Here is a 27,260-nt window from a genome sequence, read left to right on the forward strand (position 1 = left end):
TGAAGCTCTGAACAAAGGACTGAATGACCCATCCAAGCTGTGGATGTGTTCCAGAGGGACTTTCAAGCCAGTAAACTCACCAATACTGCTAGGAACCTGATATATGGCCTTTGAAGTCTTTGTATGTATGTGATTGCTTTGCCATTTAACATCTCTCTTCTTGTTCTTTCTTTTTTCTTTATAATAAACCTTTAGTTTTACACATTAAAGGATTGGCTAGCTGGGGGTATTTTGAGTAAGATCCAAACCTATATTGACCTGGTAACATGGCTGACCCTTTTGGGGGCAGGGGTCAGAAGACCATTTTATATATGAGAGCAGAGTTTTAAAATAACTTCTCACTGTACTAGACCTAGGTGCTGACTGGGAGACAGAGAACTGGAATGCAATGAAGGGGGCTGTGTGATTGCTTTTTTGCTTCTTGATAACCAGTGTGGGGAATCAGAAGCACAGTTTGTGACTGGTTGGGGAGTTAACTTCAGTGTTACCCACCAGTCTCTCCCTTTTGCAGCCTGCCCTGACCTTGGCATTTCCAGTAAGGGCTACCCCAGGCCAAATATGCACAAGTAGTTTATAAAGGCACTGGTCTTTCCACACCTGTAATAACAGTATCAGAGAGTGATTTAGACCTATCCACATATGTAAAACCAAGCTGAATGCATTTATGTTATACCATGGTGCAATGACATGAAAAGTCTATAGAATAATCAGGGCTGGATCCTACCATCTGTGGCTGACAAACGGGAGAAGGGTAGTTTTTCTCTTCCTAACTGCCTCATGAAAATAAAAGAGCAGGGCAAGATCTCTCTCCAGTCTCTCAAGAGCATGCGGAGCAACGTTCAACTCTCACTCTGGTTCCATTCTTCAATCCTTTGGAGCTGGCAGGCACAGTCAACCACCCATTAACTAGCATATGTGCTCTGTTTTGGAGCTCAAGCTGTCTAGGTCATACATGCTCCTTTTCAGAGTAACAGCAGTATGTGCTTTAGTCTTCCCCATTAAATACTGCTCTGGCCAGCAACATTCAAGGAACAAAGGAGGAATCTGCCAGCATCCCTATGCCCTGTAAAAGCTCTGGCTAGGACTACATTTGATGCACACCTTTATTTTAGAGAAGCTGCAAACTGTCAGTGATTGGGATGTGGGTTAGAGCAGGAGTCAGGAATTGGGGCTCAGGGTCAGAACCAGAGTCAGAAGCCAGATGCCAGAGCCAAGGGTCACACTCAAGTCAGAAATCAGAGCTGAGGGTCAGGACTGGTTACCTGGAGGCAAGGCACAGGGCAAGGCTGGATCAAGGCAGAAACACAGCTGGAACAAGGCAGGTATGGAGGTGGACATAGCAGAAATAAGGGCAGACACTAAATTAGGAGCCTACAAAATTTGTTTTGACTGCTGTTGAACTTGCCAAGTCCAGGGAGCTTGGGTTCACAGACAGCAGGGGCTGGAGCTGAAGGCAATGCTGCTTGAGCTTGCATTCTACACTTGGGCTTGCAAGGTGTGCAGGGCTCCTGCTGCCACCATCAGAGAGACATTGACTTTTATAGACTCCATGTTCACCCTATCATCTCTAGTTCCCTTATCACTTGTGTTGGGGTGTCCAAACTGCCAGTGACCTGGACGCAGGTGGTTGTGCTTTGAGATCAGAGTAGGAGTCAGGCCTAGTGATTAGAGAAAGTCAGCAGTCAGGAATTGGAGCCCAGGGTCTGAACTGGAGTCAGAGGGCAAGTACCAGAGCCAAAGTTCAGGACTCAGTTACCTGGATTGAGACAAGGCAGAAGCAGGGCTGGGAATAAGGCAGGAGCTATCAGAGGCCTAGGCAAATGCTGTGAGTAGCCACTGAACTGCTGCTGCTTAACAGGCAGTCTGCTGACTCTTCCAATCAATCAGGTGGCCTAGCCAAACAGGCTGCCTACTACAGGCCAGCAGGCCTCATTAGGTTGCCTGGAGACTGACTCCATTGCAGGCCCTGCTTCCTGACACAAGTAGTATATAGCCCATCTGCCACTACCTACTGGTGGCAGATCATTGTACAATGCTAAGGACGGGAAATAGATAACTTGCTTTCTCCTAGATATATGAAAACTGTTTAGTAATGTAATGCAACTGTCTCTGTTTTTCATTTTGTGGGGCCAACCAGAATATCTACTGATTTGAGTAGCAATTGAAGTCTGCCTTCTTATTTCTGAAAGCTTGTGATGTGCTAAACACCTTATGAATATAGCAGGCACAGTTGCTGCCTTCTTGAACTTCTAACTCAACTATTGCTGCAGACCACATAATTTGTAAGTAGTGAAAAAGCCCATGTTGGGTGTATAGTACCTGCTTTTCTAAACACTGTTTTGCAAAAAAAATTCTGTTATATGGTAACTCCTAGCCTCAAACAGAGCATTTGATGCAGAAAATCTATGGCAAGGTTACCCAACCTGATATCAACTTACAGAAGGAGGAAACGGCAGTAAGTGGGAGTAGGGAGGGGGAATGTGGTTAAACACCAAATTTTAGCAAAACTTTTCAAATGTGGGTTCTTAAATACAGATTTAGATTCTTTAAATTTAGATAGCTAAGTGGCCTCATTTTTTTTGAGATGGTGACAGCTCCAAACTCCCACTCATGTTAATGGCCACCTTTTCTCCTCATTCTGATGTTAAACACTACATTTAAGAAGTCCCAGTTTGGATAAGCATGCAAGCTTTGGGATGACTGAGTACATTTTGAGAGTTTTCCACTTCTGCTTCTGTTTTAATTTCTATGGCATTATAGAAAGATAGAAATAAAACAAACCTTAGGAAGTCAGCAATTGAGGTAAATTCTAATATGAACTATTCCACCACTTTTGTTAAAGTAAGTAGACACTCAGGAAGTGAACAGCTGACCACACACTGGTTTTGAGGGGGTTAACATGTTAGCCAAGTCCTGCAGTTACCTGAAGTTATACAATATTTAGACTTCTGCCTCATTTTGAACATTATGCTCAATATTTGCAACAAAGACTTAGAAGTCCCAAATTGTTTCAGAGTCCCTTAGAAACCTGAAATTCTGACCAATTTAACCCTAATTTTCATTAAGGTTTCAAATGAATCTAATGCTGCTTGGGGCTTTATGTTAAAACTATCTAAAGTTTGCATTTTTGGTAGTTTTTCCCCCTCTTTCCATAATTTGTATTGTCAACTGAAAAATTCCCCCAGCTGAAAGACATATCCATGTAACCCCCTTGTTAGTGGCCATTTGTGTGTTTTCTGATCAATGGGATATAAACAACCATTAAGATCAACATTATTTTCCTCAAGTGAAAACTAATGAGATTGATTTGATCTGTCATGGGTACAATTAACACTGTGTGTCACAGTAAGAATTCCAGAGAGATGTTTCCTCATCTCCTTCCTGATCCAACAAATCCCATTTATGTAAAGAACAACAAAAAGTTTGTCTATATAAAGAAGTCTGTCAACTGTATGCCAATAATTCCACAACAGTCAGTAAAAACAGCAACACTATTTTCATACACCAGTTTGTTTTAATTTTAAATTCAGCTCATTGCAACAAAAAATGGCCCCTATATCTGAGAGGCCTTAACCATCATCAGACTTCCCATATGTAGGAGATTTCCTTTAAGATCTGATATTGGCATAAAGGAAGAATATTCCATTTCATGGTGAAGACAACTTGCATCAGAGTTTTATCGAAATTATTTATTGCCATTATTTTGATTAAAACTTTTTGACAGTACATACTTAGTTGGGACACAGATTTTACTGTCCAAAATCATTTTACTGATAATAAAATTATGTCTGTCACAAACATTATTTATGTTGTATGCATTATTTGCAGTTGTTGATGCCACTTTCCAGCAAGTGTAATGAAGTAGAAAAAAAAAAAAAAGGAAAAAAAAACTTGACTGCCACAATGTGGAGGAAAACACACAATGGAGTTTTATCCTTCAGATCTTACCCTGACAAGGCTCCCACTGAAGTAAAGGGAAGTTTTTTTGCCTGAATAAGGACTGGAGCAACCTTCAGAGGCCCAAGTGCACAAAAGGAATATGTTTAACAAAATTATAAAAATCCACAGCATTCCAAACTTCTTAAATATGCATGTTTGTAACCCTGTTACCCTCCTTCAGTTTACAAGAAATTCTTGCTTCTCTCAAGGTGATTCTAGGGACCAGAAATTATGTTTAAAAAAAAAAAAAGTAGTAACATGCCCTTTCAGGTAAAAATCCATTAGTCACATAACTGAAAACAGACATGCAATGAGTGACCTGGCAAGTCTGCAAATGCATACTTTTAGATCAGCAATGTCTTGCTGAAGTCTGGTATAAATTTTAATGATGAAACAGGTCAGGAATGGATGCTCCACAAGTACTATGGTAAATGGTTTTTAAAATATTTAAATATGCAGAACAATTACACCATCTACAATTGTGTCTTACTGATCTCTATGTTCACATTGACCTAGCTGGCTTCAGATGCATGAAATGGTCCTATGCCATTCAGTTATGTTGCTGGTTAAATAAAAACAAAAGTTCTCATCTTTTTAAAAAAAAGATATTGAACACATGATTTGGATAAGTAATTTCACTAATAGAAAAGTAAAGTCAGTACTTGTAAGGCAGCAAAGAGTTAGATGTAATTGTTTACATTCGGAAGAGTACTTTACAAAAAAGGTAGGCTACAAAATTTAGTGGAAGGATGATGTGTTTTGTGTTGACAAGATCTTGTATTCATGATGAATTTTATGATGGAGAAGAAAATGCAGAAAAGTCTGCATCACAGCAGCTGTAGAGCTCTTCCTTTGTTGGAATTCATGATGAGGGGCACATTCCCTGTTTTTCCAAGATAAAGATATTTAGTTCTTCTTTTCCATCCTACCAAGAAAAACAGGATAATTCAGTGAAGGTCTTAGTATTTATATACAATTATTGACTAAGGCTTGAACATACTGTGAAAAATCAAAGGCTGGGTATGAAAAAGACTTACTAAATTATCTGGTTTCTCACCTTACCACAACAAAAGTGGCCCCTAAACTTGCCTGTTTTATGCAGTCTAGTTTTAAAGTGTCCCAAAAGATGGGGGTTCCTAAGCTATTGTGTCAGCATATGAGGAGGCAATGAAATGTACAGCATTTGCTTTGCTTTTCTGCCATTTGTTTCCTGGGAAGCCGCCTTCTCAGTAGCTGCTCTCTGTGACAGAGATGAACAACCAGCAATAGGATGTTACAGCAGGAGGCACCAAAATCTGGCAGCTAATAGTCATTGCTGATTATAGAAGATGAAAAACTGCAACCCTTCTAATCTGCATTCATGTACAGAGAACATCCCTAGCAAATGTTAGTTTGTTTCCCTTTCCCCACACAGATTTTAAAATTCACTCACTTGTATTTCATCAGTCGTCCTCCTTGGATTAGCTGTGCAATTTCATTAGTGAAGTGACATGCAAACAGAAGCCAGTTTCTTGGCTGTACCTTGTAGGCAAATCTCATAAAAGTCAAAGAGTAACAACACAGTGCTGTAAAACAAACAGAGTCAACATAGTGTCAGTGGTAGAGTCCAAGTTTAAGGCCAGAAGGAACCACCATATAATCTAGTCTGGATATTGCAGGCAACAACCATCACCCACACACTAAACCCAACAATTAAATTTAGACCAAAGTAGTACAGCCCACCGGAGACTAGACTATTATGAGCCACAGGGAGAGAATAGAAGGGACCAAGATGCACCAATGCCTAAGGTCTCTGCAGTGGCAGGAAAACAATTAAGTGAGATATACCCAGATAATCCTGGCAAGTGACCTGTACCCACATGCTGCAGAGGAAGGCAAAAAAAACAAAAACCCAACCAACCAACCCCCCGCCCCAAAAAACAAAAAAAACCAAACACACAAAAACAAAAAAAAAAACCCTTCTAATTGTTAAGACACCATTTCATGGCAAACCACTATTTAGCAACTACTGAATGCATTTCTCCTTTACTATGGCAGCACCTCAACAGAGGCAAACAATTCTATAAGTTGTCTGTTTTGCTTGGATCCAAACACAGAGTTGCAATAGCTGTGGATCTCTGAATCCCTCAGTGGCTTCCTATAACCACACACAAGTTGCTAAAGCATCTTCAGTTCAGGGTCCAAATCCATCTCCCATTGCAGTCAATATTGAGTCCAATGGGAGTTGGATCAGGCCCTAAATAAGGCCCTCACAAACTTGAATCTATTGGCACATTCCTAGCAAGAACCTTATTTAAAATCTAATTCTTACCATATTTAAATATGGTTCTTGCTAGGAAAGGACTAAATATTTTTAAAAGCAACTAATGCTTCCCTTGTAAAAAGCCCCGTACATTTTCCAAAATGACAACTTATAAGGGAAAGTCCAACTTAAGGTAGGCATGCAAATGATTAACAATTTTAATCTCAATTTAAGTGCTCTTAGAGCAGGGGTCTCAAACATGCGGCCCGCGGGCCGCATGCGGCCCTCGGAGCTCTTCCCTGCGGCCTGCGGAGCTCCCCCAGTTACTTCCTGTCGCCGCTAAACTCCCCTCACCCCCGCCCCCCTCCCCGAGTTATTTTCTGTGCCTAAGCTCCCCGCGCGCTGCTCCCCAATGTTTGGGGCCGGGTCTCTCCCCTGGCCCCACCTGCCACCCCCACGCGCCTCCCCCCAGTGTCTACCAGCCCCCACTTGCTGCCCCCTCACCGCCCGGTAGCCTGCCCGGGAGCTCACGCTGACTCCACTCCTCCTCCGCTATGCCGGCTTCCGGCATCACCTGCTGCCGCAGGGTCCTAGCGCCCCCCTGCACTAGGGCCAGGGCAGGCTGCCCTTCCCCTAGTCCTGAGACTCTCCAATGCCCCGAGCCTCTCCAATGCCTCAAACCCCTCACCCTCAGCCCCACAGCCCTCACCCCTGCACCCCCTCCTATCCCCAAACTCCGTCCCAAAGCCTGCACCCCCACCCCCTGCCACAGCCTGCACCGAGCACAGAGCCTGCACTCCAGACCCCCTCCCCCACCCAAACTCCCTCCCAGAGCCTTAGGCAGTAAATCTAAGTGCGTGTTTTGTCCTTTGAGTGAGGTGCATTACTGAGTGTATATATTTATTAAAACTGCTTGGAAATGACTTCGTCAAAAAAAAGAACACTCATGGAAGAAAAGAGAGTTTTCCAAGACAAATGGGAGAATTTATATTTTTTCCACAGAGGTAAAAGATAAAATTCAATGCCTTATTTGTCAGCAAACGATTGCTGTTCCCAAGGAGTATAACGTGCGTCGGCACTATGACACGATGCACCGTGAAAAATATGATGCATTCACCGGAAAAATCCGAGAGGAAAAAGTTCAGCAACTTAAAGCAGCATTTGCCAAGCAAAGAAATTTATTTTCAGGGATTAACAAGTCTAGCGAAGATTCAGTAAGAGCAAGTTTTGTGATAAGCGAAATGATAGCTAAATCATCGCGACCTTTTACAGAAGGCTTATTCATAAAAGAATGTCTTATGAAGGCCAGTGAAATTTTATGTCCTGATAGGAAGAAAGTTTTTGAAGCCATAAGCTTGTCTGCAAATACAGTTGCCTGCAGGATAACGGATTTAGCTGATAATGTGCAAAAACAATTGATTCAAATGGCAAAAGACTTTGAAGTATTTTCAATTGCTCTTGATGAGAGTACAGATGTATCAGATACTGCACAGTGTGCAGTGTTCATTAGAGGTGTGGACTGCAATTTGAATATAACTGAAGAATTGCTAGACTTAATGCCACTGAAGGGTATCACAACGGGACGTGACATATTTCAAGGATTGGAAGAGTGCATTGAAAAAGCTGTTGGTGGCGCTTAGCACTTTCCAGGAGGGAGGGGGGAGGAGTGGGGAGCCGCGCGCTTAGGGGAGGAGGTGGAGAAGAGACAGGGCAGGGGCGGGGCCTCATGGAAGGGGTGGATTGGGGGTGGGGCCAGGGGCAGCAAGGGGGCGTGTCAGTGATGCAGCCCTCGGGCCAATGCACTAGTCCTCATGCGGCCCTCGGGGTCATTTGAGTTTGAGACCCCTGTCTTAGAGTAAGGGAGTAGAAAATTAAAATCCAAGGAAAATAAATTTGCTGTAGTGTCAATCTTCAGTTTTTGATGGAAATTTAGATGCAAGCAAACCTTTTGTGAGCCCCAGTGAAATAGCTCTGTGAAAATAGGACAACAGAGCTTTTATCAGAAGGGAAAGCCTTCTATTTTAAGAGAATTATTTGCATTTCTAGCAGAAAATTTGGAAGAAGGAAGAAAACTTTCATTTTCTACAAAATGAAAGCAACTCATTCAAACTTGTAGCAAAAATAACGCTTTGTGGGGAGAAACACTCACCTACTAACCTTTGTAATAGTGCTGGAGGATGACTGCAGCATCAAACATTGTAAACAAAACTATTTCTTAACAGTCATATAACCTTCTGCTTGTAAACTGGTACTAAGTTGAAACTGAACTAGCTAACTAAACATTATGTTGTAGTGTACATATATTTGATGGAGCAAAGTTCTTTGGCAAAATATTTGAAGAGTTATGTAATTTCACTATTTAAAAATCCTCCCAAAACCTAAATGGATGTTTAAGCTTCCATCCTGGAATGTACTATTTCACTATATGGAGAGATGGTTAGTTTCAACATTGGCCTGAAACATCTATTTTACCTGTGCAAAACGAAGACCTTGCAAAACATGTACAGTAAATGCAATACAATTTTAAGTACCCAGCATCAGCTATACAGTAAGGGGACTCTAAAGGCTGAACAAAGTTACACTTCAAACTGTCCCTTTTCATTAGTTGCCTAGGAAAAGGCAATTCCACTGTGAAGATGGAAAGGAAGTGATGTGTTTTGTTTATTAATTTCTGCAGCATGGGCTAGATTAAAAGTGGCTATTTCCTCTTGAGACATCTAAAAACCCAGAATCAGGCCCCAGTAGGATTCACAAAACTCCCACTCAGCTGCCCCTGGTTGCTGTAGGTACCTAAACTTGCTCAGCACCCAAGTTTTTGCAGTAAAAATTCCCTAGGCACCTATGTTTTTGCCACTAAGCATGCACAGTGCAGACCCACGCCAGGCATCTGGCTGCCTAAGCCCTAGAACGATTAATCAACTGCAGGAAGATAGGCGTTCCTCTGCCTAACTTGTCTGCAGGGCCCAATCTGATGCATTCAGAGCTTGCGTACTGGCTTAAGCCCCTATAGATGATCTTATATAAATCCCCACTCCACATGAGGGAGAGAAGTGATTTGAGCAGGGATTTGCAACCTCTCAAGTGAGTGCCCTAACCACTGGGCTATGGGGTATGCGACTCCCTGAGACTATGTCTATGCTTTGAGCTAGGAGTGTGATTCCCAGCTCCAGTGGACATACTTGTGTCAGCTCTCATCAAGCTAGTGTGCTAAAGATAGCATAGCCAGGGTAGCATGGAAAGCAGCAAGCAGTGACATGGGCTAGCAGCCCTGAGTACAAAGCTGTCAGACCCTGTGGGTAAGTACTTGGGGCACCTAGCCAGCATCAACACTTGCTGCTGTCCATGCTACCATGACTACATTACCTCATGTACTAGGTGCCTCAGTCTTTCCTGTTGAAAGTGTTCAAATGTGGATAATTTAAAAAATCATCATGGGGGCAGGGGAAAGAACGAGTGAGCATGGGAATGACTGTAGGGAGTCATGATAAAAGGTGGGAGGTGGAAAACCCAGGATCAAATCCCCTGTTCCAATGACTTTTTAAAATTATTTATCAAAAGTGGAACCACTTCAACAGGAGACTTTGATGGTGCCCCCACATCAGACTATCCCATAGCCCAGTGGTTAGGGCACTCACATGAGAAGTGTCAGAGCCCAGTTCGAGTCCCTTCTCCCCCTCACTTGCAAGGGGGATTTGAAGCAGGGGGTCTCCCACATCACAGCGCGAGTACTGAAACTACTGGGCTAAAAGAAGGGACATAATTTGCTATGGGGCAAGGGGAGCAGTTCCCTCCCAACCCTGAGATCATGCAGAATGCAATATAATCACACAACCTTCTATATGTTAAACAGTCTCCTCCTCTCCAAAATTTTTCTGAAATGACACCCCTGGCTAAAAGCTCTGAGAGAGGTCCTTTTCCTCCTCCTTTCTCCCTCATCTTCTTGCTAAACAGGCATCTGGCACCAAGAGAGGGTTTGCACTGGGGAATCCCAAGCAGAGGAAAGCACCTATCCCAGAGTTCAGGCATCTATCTCAGAGGGGCGGGGGTCAGTACACACCTCTCAGTTTGGCATTTCCCATTGGCTATTGGCCATTCCCCTCCCCACTAATCAAAAAACACACAAACAAAACTCTGCCCCCTTTAAGATGTTTCAAGTTGGGCACTTCAAAAGAGTACCTGGAAGTTACTAGTTACTTTTTAAAGCTTACATCTATAGTATTTTAGATGCAACAAGAGAGTTTACAGGTATGTTAAACTAAAATTAGTGCTTGAAGTGTAGCGTTTGGGAAGTTTTTTATGGACTCTTAGTAGTTTGACATTTTAAGTCTGTCCCAATTTCAACCCTGTTTCTTACCAAATGTCATTCGGCCACTAATGATCTCTGGAGATTTCTTCATGTCATTAACAGCAGCAATAGGGAGTCCCCAGTTGGCTACCGGTCCCCAGAAGTGCTGTAAATAAAGTGGAAGGAAGCAAAGAGTTTATCCTCTAATTTTGAAAGATTTCATTTTTTTCCTACTATCATCGACATGTTATTCTTACATGTTTTTAAGAGAGGAAGTTCTGGAAGAGTAGTAGTGTGGTAGAGCTTCCTTTCAAATTAGAATAGAGACAGCTTTCAAGCACACTTAAGTGGAAGGAAAAAAACCACCTCTTGTCAAATAAGGGTCTCATCCTCTACATTGCAGGAAAAAATTCTCCCCACTTTCCCAAGCCCATGTAGATGGGTTTGGCATAGTTTGTCCCATGGGGAACAAGGACAGAACACACCATTCTTCCCAGGCTGTCAAGTGGCAACAGAACCCACTCTGTGGTCACTACTGTAACCTCAGGTTTATGCTAGAGTCTATAGCCAACTAATGCAAACAAAGAGTGCATCTTGTTCATACAAGAAATTCTTCAAACCACTATTCAATATAAAAGGCAGGAAAAAAAAAACCTCAGTGCAAAATACCTCAGTGACTAACTTAAGAGGTCATTCCAGTATTATGCTGGAGGCTAGATTGCTCCCAACAAGTAGGTCTGAGCTCCGGGCAATCATTGTGGAAGCTGTTGGGCAATAACCACCTTTCATTTAGATAAATGAGAACAGTTAAATGAACTTTGTTTAGTGTCAAGTATCAGAGGGGTAGCCGCGTTTGCTGCTCTTACAGATCCAGACTAAGAGTCCTGTGGCACCTTATAGACTAACAGACGTATTGGAGCATGAGCTTTCATGGGTGAATACATCTGACGAAGTGAGTATTCACCCACGAAAGCTCATGCTCCAATACATCTGTTAGTCTATAAGATGCCACAGGACTCCGCTGCTTTGTTTAGTGGTGGCTGAAACAACAGAAAATCACTGCCCAAAGACTAGACAGCATACAAGTCTGGGCAGTGTCTGAGCCATGCGGTTCAAGGAGTTTCTGGGGGTCTGATAAGTCAAACCCTTATTCCTGCATTTATTTCCAACTGTGTATCTGTGCATGTGCATGAGAGAAGAAAGACCACAGGAAGAGAGAAAAGGCAGCAAAAAGCTACATAAGAACTCAGAGCATGATCTTCAGAAATAGGTAAGAGAGAAAGCTTTGGTGCAGAGTGCTGGCTGAGAGAGGCTTGGAACTGTGTCCTGTGTTCAGGAAAACAGGATTTTATATACATACTATGTAAATAAATATGACTGCATCAAATAAATACCCATCAGGAATTTCTCCTCCTAACAAAAACCACACACACAAGACCAGCAAGTTGGCTAACTGCTAAGGCCAAAAGGAGTAACATTAGGATACCTATTTGCAAGTGAAAGCTGGAATTCTTTGCAGCCAGTTAAACACCACTTTTGCATCTATTTAATATTAACATTACACATTTTCCAGGTTTTAGAGTAGCAGCCGTGTTAGTGATTCAGAACAAGGGAGTATACGGGGAAAGAGAAGTGTTGCAAATAACGAGCCAAGTCAGTCAGTCTGTTCCAGTGGAGCGCCCTGAACGGGGTTTTTCCACGTCTTTTATTATAATTGGTTACATAAATCATCCTATTATGCGCATGTACTAACTCAGTCCAACTTCTCGCCCCTTCTCCTGATTGGTGCTTTATGCACTGCATGTTCCAGTGGTAAACACCTGGTCGGCGCTTAATGAGTGTGTCTCCTGACCGGATGTGGGGGGGGAACCACTTCAGCCGCTCTAAATTCGGGGGCGGTCTTCCTACCCCCTTAGTGCTTAAGAAGAGTAAAGTTCCTACATCCCCTCCTTTTCTGTTTTGTCGACCCGTGCCTGGTCCGCATGTTTCATGATTTTATATGCATACATGACGGCTTGGGGTGTAGGCAGGGGTTTGCGCCGACAGGGTGTAAAACACATCCTAATTATATTAGGAATACACTGAGCAAAGCAACAAAAACCAATCAAGCAGGCGATAACAATCAAAGCATATTGCAAAACAGTTCGGACCCATCCCATGGATGGCAGCCACGCCCAAAGGTCATCCCACCATGATGGGTTCCTGTCCTGCTGAATGTGTTGTGCCAATTCTTGGAGGTTATCTATGTGTGCTTGAATCCGTTTAGAATTGTCTGTTAGATTAAAACAACACATGCCATATACCTCTTCACAACCCACATGGCTGAGCAATAGCAGATAATCAATTGCCGCTCGATTATCTAATATGGCATTGCGAAGCTCCTCCTGTTCTTGATTCAGCAAGGCCAAGGCGGCAGACGTATAATTAATATTTTTCGCTAAGGCACATGCCAATCGACTAAGCTGTTGGTGATTGGCCACTCCCAACGCAGGGAGACCCACCAAGGAAACAGCCAGAGAGATGTACTCAGCCCGACTGAAAAGGCTGACATTGGCATTACATTCTGACCTCATGGGGGTAGAGCTTCGCCGGCGTCGGGTGCGGGCCTCATTAGTTCGGGAGCCAGTCAACATTGACCTTGTGGGGAGTATCAATGTGAGCCTGCTTAGGCAACATTGAGCTTCGGAAATATTGGCCGGAATATAATTAAAGGTCCTCTGACCACACGTAAAAAACCAACCTTCTGGTAACAAAATGTGCCCGTAATTGCTGGACACATTTTGAAAATGTGTACAATTCCATTCCGGGGTACCCACCCGCAAACATCCTTTTGGGGGCCTGTGACGTGTGCAATTAACCATCCGTACACAGGTCAAATTGGCGTGATTGGCTACCCATGGGGTAAAAAGGGACAAGGCACTCGCGGGTTTCGCATAAGTGGCCTGGCCCCATAGGCTCATAGAAGAATATTGAATCTCGGTGGCATTTATAAAATTAGACATCCCCGTTGCATGTGCAGCACTGCCTGGCGCCTTACATACTGGGACCAGGCAGGTGCCCAACAGGCCATGCATCTCAGGGGCCTGCTGTAAACAAAAGGAGGATTGATTGGCAAGGACCGCAAGTCGAGCCCATATATTATAATGCATGCGGCTGCGCAATTCGGGTTCGGCCCCAACCGATAACACACAAAAACAACACAACAATATGGTAAAAGAATTAGCGGTCAAACAGGCAAAAATAGCAGCAGTAAAATTTTCGGGGGTAGGCTCGGCCTTGTTATTCTCCAGCGTTTGCTGAGCCTGCTGCGCCAGCTGCTTCACCTGCCCCCAGGTAACCTTTGGTGCCGTCTTTGTGGCTCGGCACACTTGAAAGGTCTCGGTTAGGTTCAGATTAAAGTTGGGTATCGGGTTCTTGAGGCTTTAATGCCACGTCATCGTGCCACGGTCGCACATTTTTGGCAGGGACCCACAATGGACCTGTGGGAGTAAGCACAGCGGCATGCCCCCGTCCCCAGGTTATCAATGGAACGGGGCCATACCAATTAGGGTCCGGGCTCTGCCTATATTTGACAGATGGGCGTGGGAGCGGGGTTTCCATCTTAAAATGTCGTTCAGTGGCTGTAAAATTCTGAAAAATATTTAAAGTATTTAGGGTAAACAATACTATCGCTAATTGGTTTTGCTTGGCGCCCAGGGTTGGCCCATCATCCCCCACTTTTTTGTTTTGCTTTTTTAGGTACTCTTTAAGTGTACGATTGGTTCGTTCCACAATGGCTTGACCAGTGGAATTATACGGAATACCAAAGACGTGGTTAATTTGCCATTGCGTGCAAAAATCCGCAAATCTGTGAGAAATGTAGGCGGGGCCATTATCGGTTTTTATCTGTCGGGGGCGGCCCATAACGGCCACCGCAGCAAGAACGTGATTAATTACATGTTTGGCCTATTCGCCCCGTTGGGGGGTGGCCCAAATATAATGAGAGTAGGTATCGATGGTAACATGTAAATATTTCCAAGGAGAAAAAGGGGGATAAAGCGTGACATCCATTTGCCAAATTTGGTTGGATTGAAGGCCGCGGGGATTAACACCCAGTTCGGGATAATGATGAAGACTTGCACAATGGATTACAGGTTTGAACAATACATTGGGCCTGAATTAGGGGGATCATAAAATGCTTCACTAAAAATTTTGCATTTTGATGAAAAAAATGCATGACTATCAATGGGATCCGAAAAGAACAGAATGAGTTAACTGAAGAAAGCTAAAGATAAGACACTGGGCACAGTCAAGGACACCGCTCACAGCTAAAACTTGGCGGACAGCGAAGAAAAAGGGGGGCTTGGCGGACAGCCAAGAAAAAGCAGCTATGAGAGCGGCAGAACTCGGCCAGGCAGTAGCAAAATGTGTTAGCCAAAAAGGGAAGGGCAGTAAACTCAGTCATGAATGGTAAGATGTGATCCAAATTTGCTTAACAAGTCTCTTCCCCATAGGGATACAGCAATATCCACGATATAGGGTTTAAGGAGAATCTCCTTTCCCCCTTCTCGCGGAGTTATAGCAATCCATCGGGTGCTTTGTTGAGCAGCCTGCAATCCGCCCACTCCCCAAATGGCTGGCACTTCGGATTTGTCCCAGGTGGACGGCCACTGCCGAGCGGAGATGACTGTAACGTCAGCACCAGTATCCACCAGCCCTTCAAGGGGGATACCGTTGCAGTAATAGGTACGCTTAAATTTTGCTCGTCCTATTGCTTGAGTGATCGCCGCCACCTGAGGATGGGCCTTCGCTAAGGTGGACCCGAAACCCCCAGCGTCCTGGGTCACATTTGTTCCCCCTGCAGGCAAACAGAAGGGAAGGATCACCATCTGGGCCCATGAATCCCCTTGGTGCAGCTGTTTTGGCATATGAGCCCAAATCTGGACATAAATTCTTCCCACATAATCACTATCTATTACCCCAGGGACTATCTGAATGCCATGTTTTCCGGCATGGGAACGAGGGAGGATTAGCCCCATCGTGCCCGGGGGCAGGGGTCCAGAAAGTTGGGTAAGAATCGCCACCACCTCCCCGGGGAAAGTGAGCTCCCTATCTTCCTGCAATAACAAATCAATTCCCGCACTTCCTAGGGTGGCCGCCGGGGCATCATGGGCGGTGCCTCCTCCCACCTTTGGGCCGGGGCTGGGGGATCACCCGTGGCCCAGTTTCCCGGAGGTTGGGCATGGAGCGGGGGGGATTGCTACGGCACTGGTTTGCCCAGCGGTAGCCCTTCTTACATCGGGGACAAATAGACCTTAGTCTATTGGACTGCTGTTGCGTCCCGGTATTGGCCCCCCCCCCAGGGGCCCGACACTCCCTCTTAAAATGGCCTGGTTTCCCACAATTAAAACACTTTCCCTGGGGTTTGGACCCCTTCTGCATGGCTGCTGCTAGCAAATTCATCTGATGCACTTGAGTGCCCACATCTGTGCACGCTTTTAGCATTTCTGCCAGAGTGTACTCCGGTTTGGTCACAATGGACTGTAACACCTTGCGGCAGTCCGCATTAGCATTCTCATAAGCGAGTTTCCTCATTAATTCCCACTGGGCTTCAGGATTATCTACCTGCCTCTGAATAGCCTCCTGTAATCTGTTAATAAATTCCACATACGACTCTTGAGGGCTCTGGCGGGTGACGGTAAAGGACCGGGAGGGTTTTCCCATCACCAGTACTTTAAACAGGGCCTTTAAAACACAACGCCCCACAACTTGGAGCGTTACGAGAGGGATATTCGCAGCCTGCTCTCGTATGCTGGCAAACTGTCCTGCTCCATACAGTTGCTCGGGAGTATAGGCCCCCCCCGATGCCCGCCCCTGTTGTAATGCTTCCTGTTGAAATTCACTATCCCAAATAACATACTGCGCGGGGCTTAAAAGCATCCTACAAAGATCCTTCCAATCTTGGGGGAGCATGCTATATCCATTTGCAATCCCTTCTAACATGCCTCGGGTGAAGGTGGATTTCAATCCCGACTCAGTAACCGCCCGTCTCGCCTCTCGGAGAACGGAATAGGGGAGGGCTGTGATCTCCACTTCAGCCTCTCCCTCTGCGTTGCCAGGACGATGTGTCACTGGGAACGCAGCCAATAACTCCCCTATCTCCTCGCCATTCAGTTCTCCCTTCTCCCTTTCCCTCTGTATCATTGCCTGAAAAGGGGACAGCCGAGAAATCGGCTGTGAAGAGCCATCCGCACCCGGACATGCATCATGGCATTCGGGTGCCGCCTCAGGCGGCTTGGGGGCAAGATCCGAGGGTAAGGGGGAGGGGCCGAAGGCGCGGGAGCGAGAAGGATAGCCCTGGAGGACGCTCCAATCCCGATTGTCTCCAGAGCCTCCTTACATCGCTGCCAAAGCAGGAGCCACTGCACCGCAGCTCGAGGCTCCGCGTGCAGTGTCGCCCCTATCTTTATCCAATCATCTACCGACAGTGACCCATGATCCGGGTACCAAGGACATTGGCGATCGATTTCAACAAGTAGCTGCTCTAACTGACCCAGGGAGACTGGCCTGCCAGCCTGTCGTATGATTTCATGTGAAAGAGCTGCAGGCTCTTTCTGCTGAGCTGACAGTTCCCCCCCCATACTCACGGAACGGGGCTTCCCAGCGAGGTTCGGTGCACCGAAGGCTATTCCAGCCGGTGAGCAGGGGGAATCACGTCGGGGTCACCAGATGTTGCAAATAACGAAGCCAAGTCAGTCTGTTCCAGTGGAGCGCCCCGAACGGGGGTTTTCCACGTCTTTTATTATAATTGGTTACATAAATCATCCTATTATGCGCATGTACTAACTCAGTCCAACTTCTCGCCCCTTCTCCTGATTGGTGCTTTATGCACTGCGTGTTCCAGTGGTAAACACCTGGTCGGCGCTTAATCAGTGTGTCTCCTGACCGGATGTGGGGGGGGGGGGAACCACTTCAGCCGCTCTAAATTCGGGGGCGGTCTTCCTACCCCCTTAGTGCTTAAGAAGTGTAAAGTTCCTACAGAGAAGCAGGGGAGAAATGGGTTTCTTCATCTGTAATTTTAGTTCTTTTGTAGAGGGCCATCCAATGGTCTGGACACGAGCTTGTGGATTTTACCTATGCACTAGAATAGAGACAGTTTTGCTCCAACTCAAACGAAGGAAGATAGATCTGCTTATTCCACCACCGTAGAGGCAGTTTAGATTCTAACTCTTTAGTAGTGTTAAGACTAGTGGATGCCCATGTATGAGAAAAGAGGTAGAAAGCTTACAAAAAACAACTAAAATAACCCCCATGATCAGTTTTGTTGAGTTAAGTGCTGTTTTGTAGCAAGGTTTGCAATTTTACATTACTACAGTGAGAAGTGACCTCATGTGTTTAAGGTCGCAAGGCTAACCACCACAAAGTAACAGTGTCAAAAGTGACTAAAGTGCCTGACAATGGGACTTGGATGCTTCTGAAAATTTTATTCAAAACAGTTTGGTTTAAGAAGTTTAAATAGTGTGACACAATTTACTTGTGAAGGATAGTACAAGACTAGAGAAGTTATAAAGATTTCCATTTCTACTACTGAAAATGTGGAAGAACATGAAAGTTGACAGGGAAAGAAAATGCATGAGGAATCACCAATTAAAATCTAACCAATCCATTACTACTCACAAACAACATTCTGAGTTATGGTATTTCATTTGTACATTAATGGCAATGTCTAGGTGAAGGCATATGTGGTATAGTGACACCTACTACTTTCTCTGAGACACCAATATAAGTTGATACATGCTGTAATAGCTAGAATCACAGCAGCAGAAATTCAGCAACAGTGATCTGTTATTGGAGGGGCTTGTATATAACCAAGTTATGTTAATAGTTTCAATGTTCTGTTTAAAACTACAGCTCTTTATGCGACTAGAGGTACATTCCAGTCCACTTCCTAACTAAGTTTATGTTGCTAATGCATCACTTTAAGCAAATTCTGAGTGTAACCGCAATTGCACATACTGTATATTGTCACTAATACTGTTTTAAGAACCTCTACAGTTTTCTTTGGATTCATTTAAAATAGTGGAATTTAGTGCTTGAGAACTGACACAATGATAGCACTGGAAAGTGGCTTCCATCTACCCTCAAAACAGTTTTAGCCTTAGAAAACTTAATGCTAGCTTCTTGTTCTGGAGGATAGTTCATGTTCATTCAGCATTTGATTCCTTATTAGACTGCCTACAAATGGGAGTGTTCATTAGAAAAAAAGGTCAGAGTCCATTCAACTTGTTTCACATAAATCATAATCTGCCATCAAATAGTAACCTTCAATCACTACTGATCTGGACTACATTTGAACTGGAGACCAAGCGGTAAAAGGCTCCTTTCCAATCCTCTCAGCAATTCAGTCTGACTCCCTCATAAGTTTTATGTTTTTCATCTAAAAAGTAACAGGATTCAATAGAAATATAATAAAGTGCAACTTCACATGTACAGGCTGTCTTCAGTCTAAACAGGAAGTAGACTAGAATAGTCTTCTATGTCAGTATATACTCAGCCATAGTACAGAACTAAGTATACTGAATCCAACAATATGGTGAGCCATGACTTCCAGATTCAGTAATAAAGATAACTGGATCATCAGAGAAAGTCTAGAGTGAAAGCTGTGCGACTGTGCTGTTTACTGTCTGAAGTAAACATGGTTAAAAATAAAACATTCAATTCATCTAGCAACAACACATGACTGTGCAGTAGTCAGAGATGGAGCTCTAAATCAATCCCATGCCCCTAGCAAACAGTGACAGAGGGCTGTGAAGGAAACCCATATCTTTCTGAAGTGATTCCTTAGCTGCTTTAGTCCTCCTTGCATGAGGGAATTGTTAGCCTGATACACATGGGAGTAGAGAGGTGAGGAAAATTTTTACTAACTCACCAGTCCTGAAGGTTAGCAATGCACCTCCTTAGACAGAGTCAGGTCAGTTCATAACAATGCTAATACATCAAGATTACAAACGGCTGAAATGAAGTAGAAAAAGCTTTTTCTTACCGTACTATGTTGTCAGTGTTCAATATGGTTCACCATTCAGACGATGCATGAAAGAGGAGCAGAGAAGAGAGAGTTAGTTTCCTTCAAATTACTGATCTTGAATGGAAAAGTGGAAGACATAAGTAATGCTGCAGCAATTTTTCTCAATTAAGTTATTGTACTAAAACTGAAAATATCTAACAATTATCTTGATAGAATACAAATGTTACCCTCTAAATAGTCTTTTCACTCATCTAATGTACTAGGGTGAGATCCTGGTCCCACTGTGGCAAGTGGGAGATTTGCCATGGACTTCAATGGGGCCAGGATTTCACCTCTAGGTTTTTTTTTGTTTTTTTTGTTTTTTAAGATCAAGAGGGTGGCAAAAGCCCAAGCTCTAAAAGCAATGTGGCTAGCTGCCTCTTCCATCTAGCTACAAACTAAGAAAAAATATAATGAAGTGTAGGGTTTTATTTCTGGTGAATTCAAACAAGCAGTAATCAATGTAAATCACAGAAGAAGTTGCATTTGCTTTTGATAAAGAAACCAAGAATCAAATTGTCCCTCTAGTTCAGGGAAAGTTGCCAATGAGGATTTCACTGTTACAATGCTTAGGAGACCCAGCCTTAAAAATATAGTTATATTGTACATAATCTCTATATTGACAAACTTCAATGGCTTGACACACTAAACACTAAATTGAAGTCTATTACACTCGGGTATTACAGTATGATATGGTTGGGTCAATGCTAGCTGCTGGCACATATCTGGGACTGTCTGCTGCTACATGATACAGGATGGACATAAAAGGGCAAAACCCAACATGCAGTAGAAACTGCCATGCATTGTCTTGAGAGGCACAAATTTTACCCTAATAAATTTCACAATTCTGTACTCTTACATTAGAGTCTGTATGGTAAGAAGTTTCTGAAGACATTGCTCTTATTAGTTTGAGACAATGTGTCTAGATGCAGTAGCTTAGCACAGGTATGTGCATGGCCAAAATGTACCCCTGCATATTTATATTGTCAGCCTCTACTTTTAAATGCATATTCAGTACAACTGCCAGAGGAATGTTTTCACCATTATTTCTACAGTTCTTCCATTTTGTAACCATGCTCGCTGGAGGATTCAAGATCCTGCAAGTGCACTCCTGTGAGTATGCCCCACAGTAATTTATTATTGGGCTGCTGAGTATACAAGGTTTTTTAAAAATAGGACGTGAGAGAATGCTTCATAAACCACAGACTTTTTTAGTAAGCTGCATTTTAGTACCTATGATACAAATGTGTTAGCTTCGTGACTGTGTAGCTTATGTGTTTTCCCCACTGGTCTGCATAATCAACAGTCATTGAGCCAATCTCCACCTGACTCCACTGAAGAGCACTTACATCAGGATGAATCTAGTGCATTTTTTGACAGTTGCAGTGATGGCAGTAAGTGCCATTTTCTTGAAAACACAATTACAATGTATGTTTAGCTATGTTTGTGGAAACACTGCTAATCAAGCAAGTTAAAAGAACTCTCAGACTTTACGTCTATATTTTAATGGGCGTTTAATGCCAATTAAATCCAGTTTGAAACAGGGTCTAAAATATTGTTATTTTAACAGTGGAACTCACAACCTGTCCAGATGGGGGAGATTCTTTTCCCCCAACCAAATCCTTTTTGTTCATGTGCCCTTGGGACAGCTAGGGAGGAATATGAAAAGCCACGGTTACACAAACTCTTCCTTCAAAAGCAAGCACATATTTAGCCCAGTGCTTTGCAGCTAAGAACAGATCAGTTTCACAAACAGATGTCGTAATCTCTCCATTCTTAGATGTAATTAGACTGCAGTATATGCTTGTTCCTGAAGTATAATGGATATATCCCCAGTTAGCCATCTCCACAAAGGTAAGTGCAACCCCTCAAAAGCAAAGCCCCTCTTCTCCTGAGAGAGAACTATGTAAGCGCTGCAACTTTCTCACTCAGAGGTATGAAAAAACACCTCCCCTGAGCGCCACAAGTTTCAGCATTGTAAAGTGCCATTGTAGGCCATGCTCCCAGCACTGGTAGCTGTGCCCCTCAGAGGTTTTTTTTTTTTGTTTGTTTTTTTTTTAAGAGCACTGGGAGAGAGCAGTGCTCTGCCGCGAACATACAAGCCATGTTAAAGCGCTGCCACGACAGCGGTTTAGTGTTGCCAGTGTAGACTAGCCCTTAGATTCCTAGCTGCTCCTTTTAGGGATTTCTAAGGGCTTGTCTACCTGAACAATTAGAGCACAGCAAGCTGGGGTGTGACTCTACCTTGCACCAGTAGCCCGTGATTTAACCATCCTGCTGATGTGTGTTTACCGAGCGCTTTGAGCTAGTCCCCTTAGACATGGGACTAGCTGAGAGCATCTTAACAAACTGTTCATGTACATCAAGCCCTGTATACAAGCCCTACATTTAAATCAACATGGTAGCCAGAGCACTGGCAATGGGTGCATTTTGTAAGACTGGCGAGCAGTCAGGCACATGCTGTACTAGCTTAAGATTCCTGAAGGTTTCAAGTATATTACAGTGAACCAGTCAAGGTGACAGAGGCATGAAATGACTATAGCAAGCATCCACATTAACCAGCAACTGTCACAACTGCCTTGGCCAAGCATATATGGAAAATCTGTCATTTCCTCCCTCCTCCTGCTATGTCTGTCATGGGTCATCTATAAGCCATGATGACCCATGAGAGCAAAGCCAGGAAAGAGGGCATTTTAGGGACCACTATCAATCATGAATAATAGTGTATTATAAAATCCTACCAGACAACCAATGGTGCTCTGCTGGCTTTTAATGGTGCCTCACACTGAGTTGTCCTGAGTTGTAGATGAGGCCCAGGTGCAGCTCAGGAAGTGGCTCGCAACTGGCACCCCTCAGTCTCTCATGCAATCAATCAGTTTCCTAAATTGCAGGAGGAGAACATTGGTAGTCTCAGCCCTTCCCATTTATAGCTGAGCTGTCACTAGATTTTTAACTCCTTGTTCCAGGTCTGCACAAATTGGGATCACAGATATTGCAACTCCCAGAGGTGAGGAAGCAACACCTTACACGGCTACAATGATTTGTCCTGGTGACCAGAGGTATCATTCTACTAAGAAACTTTACTTTCTGCCTCTTTGAAAGTGGGAAGGCTGAGGATAGTCTATTTGGAGGAGTGATAAAATAATCCTAGCTAACAGGTTAGTGACATGGCAGGAATTTTAGCCTTTTGCAAAGGCAAGAAATAAATCCTTCACTCCCTTGATGACTAGTCCCCAAAACATTTCCAAATTGTGTTTGTCCCACCCAGGAGAACCTTTCTGTATGGCTTTATGTTACACAGCTGCTGGAGAGAGAAAGATCTGAATAGTAGATGGGTAGCATGAAGGAGACATTGCACAAGAAGAGATGGGTTCCTCCCTCAAAAGCCAAGACCATCCAAACAACTCTGAATTCTTAGTTTAGAACAGGGGTCGGCATGCAACCTCTGGCACGCGGCTCGCCAGGATAAGCACCCTGGCGGGCCGGGCCAGTTTGTTTACCTGCCGCATCGGCAGGTTCAGCGGACTGCAGCTCCCACCGGCCGCGGTTCGCCGTCTCAGGCCAATGGGGGTGGCAGGAAGCTGCGGCCAGCACATCCCTCGGCCCGCAGCGCTTCCCGCCGCCCCCATTGTTTACCTGCCGCTGTCTCAGGCCAAACTGGCCCGGCCCACCAGGGTGCTTACCCTGGCGAGCCGCGTGCCAGAGGTTGCCGACCCCTGGTTTAGAATTACAAAAGTGAAAGGGACAAAGATTGTGACTAAACTACAGGCAAAAAAAGGGGTTCTTTAAGTCCTAGAAGTTATTGTCCTTCAACTTCTGCCAAAGTGTGCACATTGTACATGCACATTTTGAAGAGCTTACTTTGAAGTACACTTCTTGTTTAAAAAATTATCAACAAGGAGGACTGAGGGTCGAAAACAGTTAGTCCCTGTTCATAATTTTGTCACTGAAAGTAAGAGCAGTCTTTTGAAAAGGGAGATTGCATCTCTGTTTAAATGCAAGTCAAATATACCACTAGGATTTCTAGTCACATTTTAGATGACCTGAGTTAATAAAACTGTTCACGCTTTGCAAGGAATGGAACATACCTGCTTCAAAACAACCCCTAATTATATTAGATCATGGGACTGCCACTGCAATGTTTAGCTACAAGAGATATAGACTCCAAAACTTCTTAGAAGATTTTCAAAGTGTACTCCTGTACAATGGATCACAGCTACTTCGGAATCCTAACTAGTGCGGAAAAAAATCCATCTGTATTTACAATACCTGCAGGGCATCTCTGCGGTGGAGAAATTAAAAGCAAGAAATTTTATTAGAACTTTTTTTTGCAATGTTCATTTCAGTGATGCAAGAAATGCTAGGCAACTGAGTCTTTCTGCCAGTGGTTCAGGGCCTGTCTACACTGGCAAGTTTCTGCGCAGTAAAGTAGCTTTTTGGGCTCAAATTGCAGACATGTACACATTACCAAGCCACTTTGTGCGCAGAAACTCCTCAGTTGCAGCGCTGGGGAAAAAAAAAACCACACCGCAACGAGAGTCGTAAGAGTATTTGCGCAGAGGCTCCAGTGCTCTATTGCCAGTGTAGACACTTGATTGCTTTCTGCACTTCCAGAGCTGTCCCATAATACTTCAAGTGACCGCTCTGCTAATTGTTTTGAATGCCTCTGCCTTGGAGACATGCACTCCTTCCATTTCAAAGCACCATTTCTGATAGCCCTTGCATGCTGTGCTGATCTACTCCAGGACACAAAGCAAACCATTAATGTGGAATGCTCATGCTGTTGAACACAGAGGCGCACACAAGAAAGAGAGAGGGGCATTGAAAAAAAAATGTAGGTAAAAAACACTGTCCAATTATATTTACACAACTGATCATCATACAGGCATCTAGATCCCCATTTAATAATCATTTCAGAGAAACCAGAACTTAAGAGTTGTTATAGCATCTGTTGAATCAACTGATTACATACTTAGAATACAGCTTAATAGGATGACTTGTTATAGTATAGTATTTAGAATCAACATCTATCTTTGAGACATATGAGGCACTAAGTTTGTCTGTCAAAAGTGACTTGTGGGTATAAAATTGGGAAAAAACCCACTATGAATTTAAACATTTTACCCATTAAAAGAGCCTGATTTAAAATGCATTTATGGATGCACTTTTATGACTTGCAAAGTTGTCTCAGTCATAATTCACTAAATGCCCCATGATATGCTTCTATCCCTGTAAGAGGAAGGCAGATAGGTAACCTTCTCCAGGAAAGCCAATTTGGAAAAGGATCCTAGGAAGACAACACAATAAAATCATACTTTCAAATGTTTTAATTTTTTTTTGGGTGTGTGTATGTATATTTTTCCTGTGTAATGGCTAAAACTTTTTTTGGCTGGCATCCTTTGAGTCTTCGCAATTCTTCAACTTCAATCTTTGGAATCAAGATCACTGCAAAAGGCTCCCAGTTAAACAAGAAACAGTGTAGCTTATAAATACACACTGGACAAAATAATCAACTTCAAAAGAGACTTCCAGTGCACTAAAACTGTAAAAATCTAACCAACACTAATTCAGTAAGAGATAGGATCAAATAAGTACCATTTGTACATAGAAAGCAACACATTCCATGAAACCAGAGCCCTCTGAAACATTAAAGAAATTAAGATTTGGAACAATATGGTATCCTGTTTATCAAGTTCCTTCCACACAAACCCCACATATGCTCAGTAGAGACTTGTTAGATTCTGGGAGTTAAAGGCTATGAAGACTCCATTTTTACTAGCCACGCTCCACCCCAGAACTGCAGGAGCTGAGCAGGACCTCCTGGAAATTGCTCCTCACAGCTGCTGTAGGCCACTGTGGCACTAGACACATGAATTGATTTCAAGGAGACTCTTTCCTGTAAATTCAGCTGGTGACAGGCAATGAAAAGAAGAAGGAAGCAACTCTATTTGCTACAAGAGGAAAGGGCGGGGCACACAAGAGTGTAACTGTAACATTCCCCTCTAAAACCTGAAATTGAACCTATGACACCCAAGTCTCTACATTCCTCTGCTGTTAGCAAATAGCTGAGAAATCCCCTGGCAAAGTGTGTAATTCACCACTTCTAGTGGTTGGTCCACATAGGTGTAGTAGGCTGTTTATCATTTAACAGTTAGTTTATCAGCTCAAGTGGTAGATGTATGTAATCTGGGGTGCTGGAACAATTTTTATAGTGGAGGTGATGTAGGACACTGAACTAAACTGTAATCCTGTATATAACTGAAACCACTTCCAGTTTGGGGTGCTGCAGCACCCCCAGCACCTCTAGTTACAACATCTATATATGTAATGTGGCCCTAAAGGTCCAAACCCTGTTGATGACCCAAGTTGGGGATGAATATGGCTCCAGCTGTTGTATATAATTTATCTTTTAAAAAAATCTCCAAAAACAATATTATAAAAACATTAAGTTTGCAAAGTCAATCACTCAAAATACAAGAAATGCCTTGATTAAGGTTGCTAGTAAAACTTTTATTTGGCCTCTTTATTCTTATATAATTAGAGCCTGCATCATAAAGTATGAGCATATACCATTTTTGCCTTGTAAAACTGACTTGACAGCTCATCTGCCCTTACACAACCCCATCTTAACCACGATGGTTAAGGTAAACAGAACGTCGCAAGGTTTCTGTAGCCTGTTTTGATAGTATACTTTGTGCTCCTCTGAGTGCTGCATGACACAATAGACTTACACAACGAAAAAACGGAGCAGGCATTGATTGATGTTGCTTCTTTAACAACACAGAGCACTTTGCAAACTCCTGTAAAGGAGGCCAGTTCCCCACTGCGACTGGCCATTGGACAGCAGCGAATCAGTGACACGGGCCAACGGTATGGGAGCGACGCCAGCCTGGCTCGGTCGGTGGAGCTATGCTGGCGCGCTGGACACGGAGCGAAGGGGCTTCTCGGTGGCTCCTTGACCCAAACTAGCGACGTTAAAGGCAGCATTCGTCCGCAGGCCAGCAGGGCAGGTCCGGGTCAGTCCCTGCGCAGCCTCCCCCTTCTGCCCAGCCGGCTCGCGCCGGGACCGCCCCGCCCCCCCGGCTCGGCAACGGCGGCCGAGCGGCCCCCTCGCGCGGTGGCAGGAGCCGCTCGTGAGAGCCAGTCAGAGCGTGACAGGCCGCGGCGAGCCCGCAGGGACCCAGCCCAACGGCCCGTTAAACGGCCCACACCAGCCCCCGCGCGCGGCAGGGGACTGGGAGCGGGGCGGGGCGGACGGTTGCAGGGCAGCGCCGCGCCCAGCCGGCCCCCGCCGCTCTCACCTCATCAGATAGTCCCTGAAGTCCTTGCTCCGCACATAGTCCGCGGCCTTGCGGGCCAGCACCCCCGCCATGGCGGCAGGGGGGTGTCGGGCGGGAAAGGCGGCAACGAGCGCGGCGACCACCACACTCGCTCCGCGTCCCCAACTCCAATGACAACTGCCCCCGGCACTAGGGTCAAACCGGCTGCGCGCGACGCCCTTAGGCTACCGCTTTACGGCAACGCGTCCGTCGCCATGGCGCTCTGGCCGCTCATTGGCCCCTGCCACTCCGCCCCCTACTGCGGGTGCGTAAAGTAGCGCGGCGGGAGGAGGGAGCGTGACGTCGTAAAAGCTCAAAGACAAATGCTAAGAAGCCGATATCGCCCGCGGAGAGCAAAGCAGAGAGTTTCCGAGCCGCTATTGGCTGCCGGCAGGTGGCTGCTTGCCTGCTATTGGTCGCTGTCCCCCCCCC

At 44.4% G+C, this 27,260-nt stretch overlaps 1 protein-coding gene across 1 annotated transcript; it reads right to left on the bottom strand.

The window, feature by feature from the left end:
- Positions 1–3,494: 3,494 nt before the first annotated feature.
- Positions 3,495–27,058, bottom strand: MPC1 (mitochondrial pyruvate carrier 1). The gene is made up of 5 exons (XM_045009774.1): positions 26,811–27,058; positions 19,489–19,492; positions 10,536–10,632; positions 5,372–5,504; positions 3,495–4,864 (listed from the first exon to the last, which is right to left on the bottom strand). Exons 1-5 carry the CDS (start codon positions 26,879–26,881, stop codon positions 4,846–4,848), a joined length of 324 nt encoding a protein of 107 aa, XP_044865709.1. The 5' UTR covers positions 26,882–27,058; the 3' UTR covers positions 3,495–4,845.
- Between the last annotated feature and the right edge of the window lie 202 nt (positions 27,059–27,260).

This window comes from Mauremys mutica, chromosome 3, assembly GCF_020497125.1.
Source record: "Mauremys mutica isolate MM-2020 ecotype Southern chromosome 3, ASM2049712v1, whole genome shotgun sequence".
In the NCBI taxonomy this organism is placed as follows: Eukaryota; Metazoa; Chordata; order Testudines; family Geoemydidae; genus Mauremys; species Mauremys mutica.

What these genes read in the sequence shown, in the direction of transcription:
- MPC1 (XM_045009774.1), bottom strand. Translation starts at nt 26,881, where the DNA reads ATGGCGGGGGTGCTGGCCCGCAAGGCCGCGGACTATGTGCGGAGCAAG. An exon ending in TAGTGGCCGAATGACATTTG is followed by an intron (nt 5,505 to 10,535) that starts GTAAGAAACAGG and finishes TTTGTTTTACAG; the next exon opens with CACTGTGTTGTTACTCTTTG.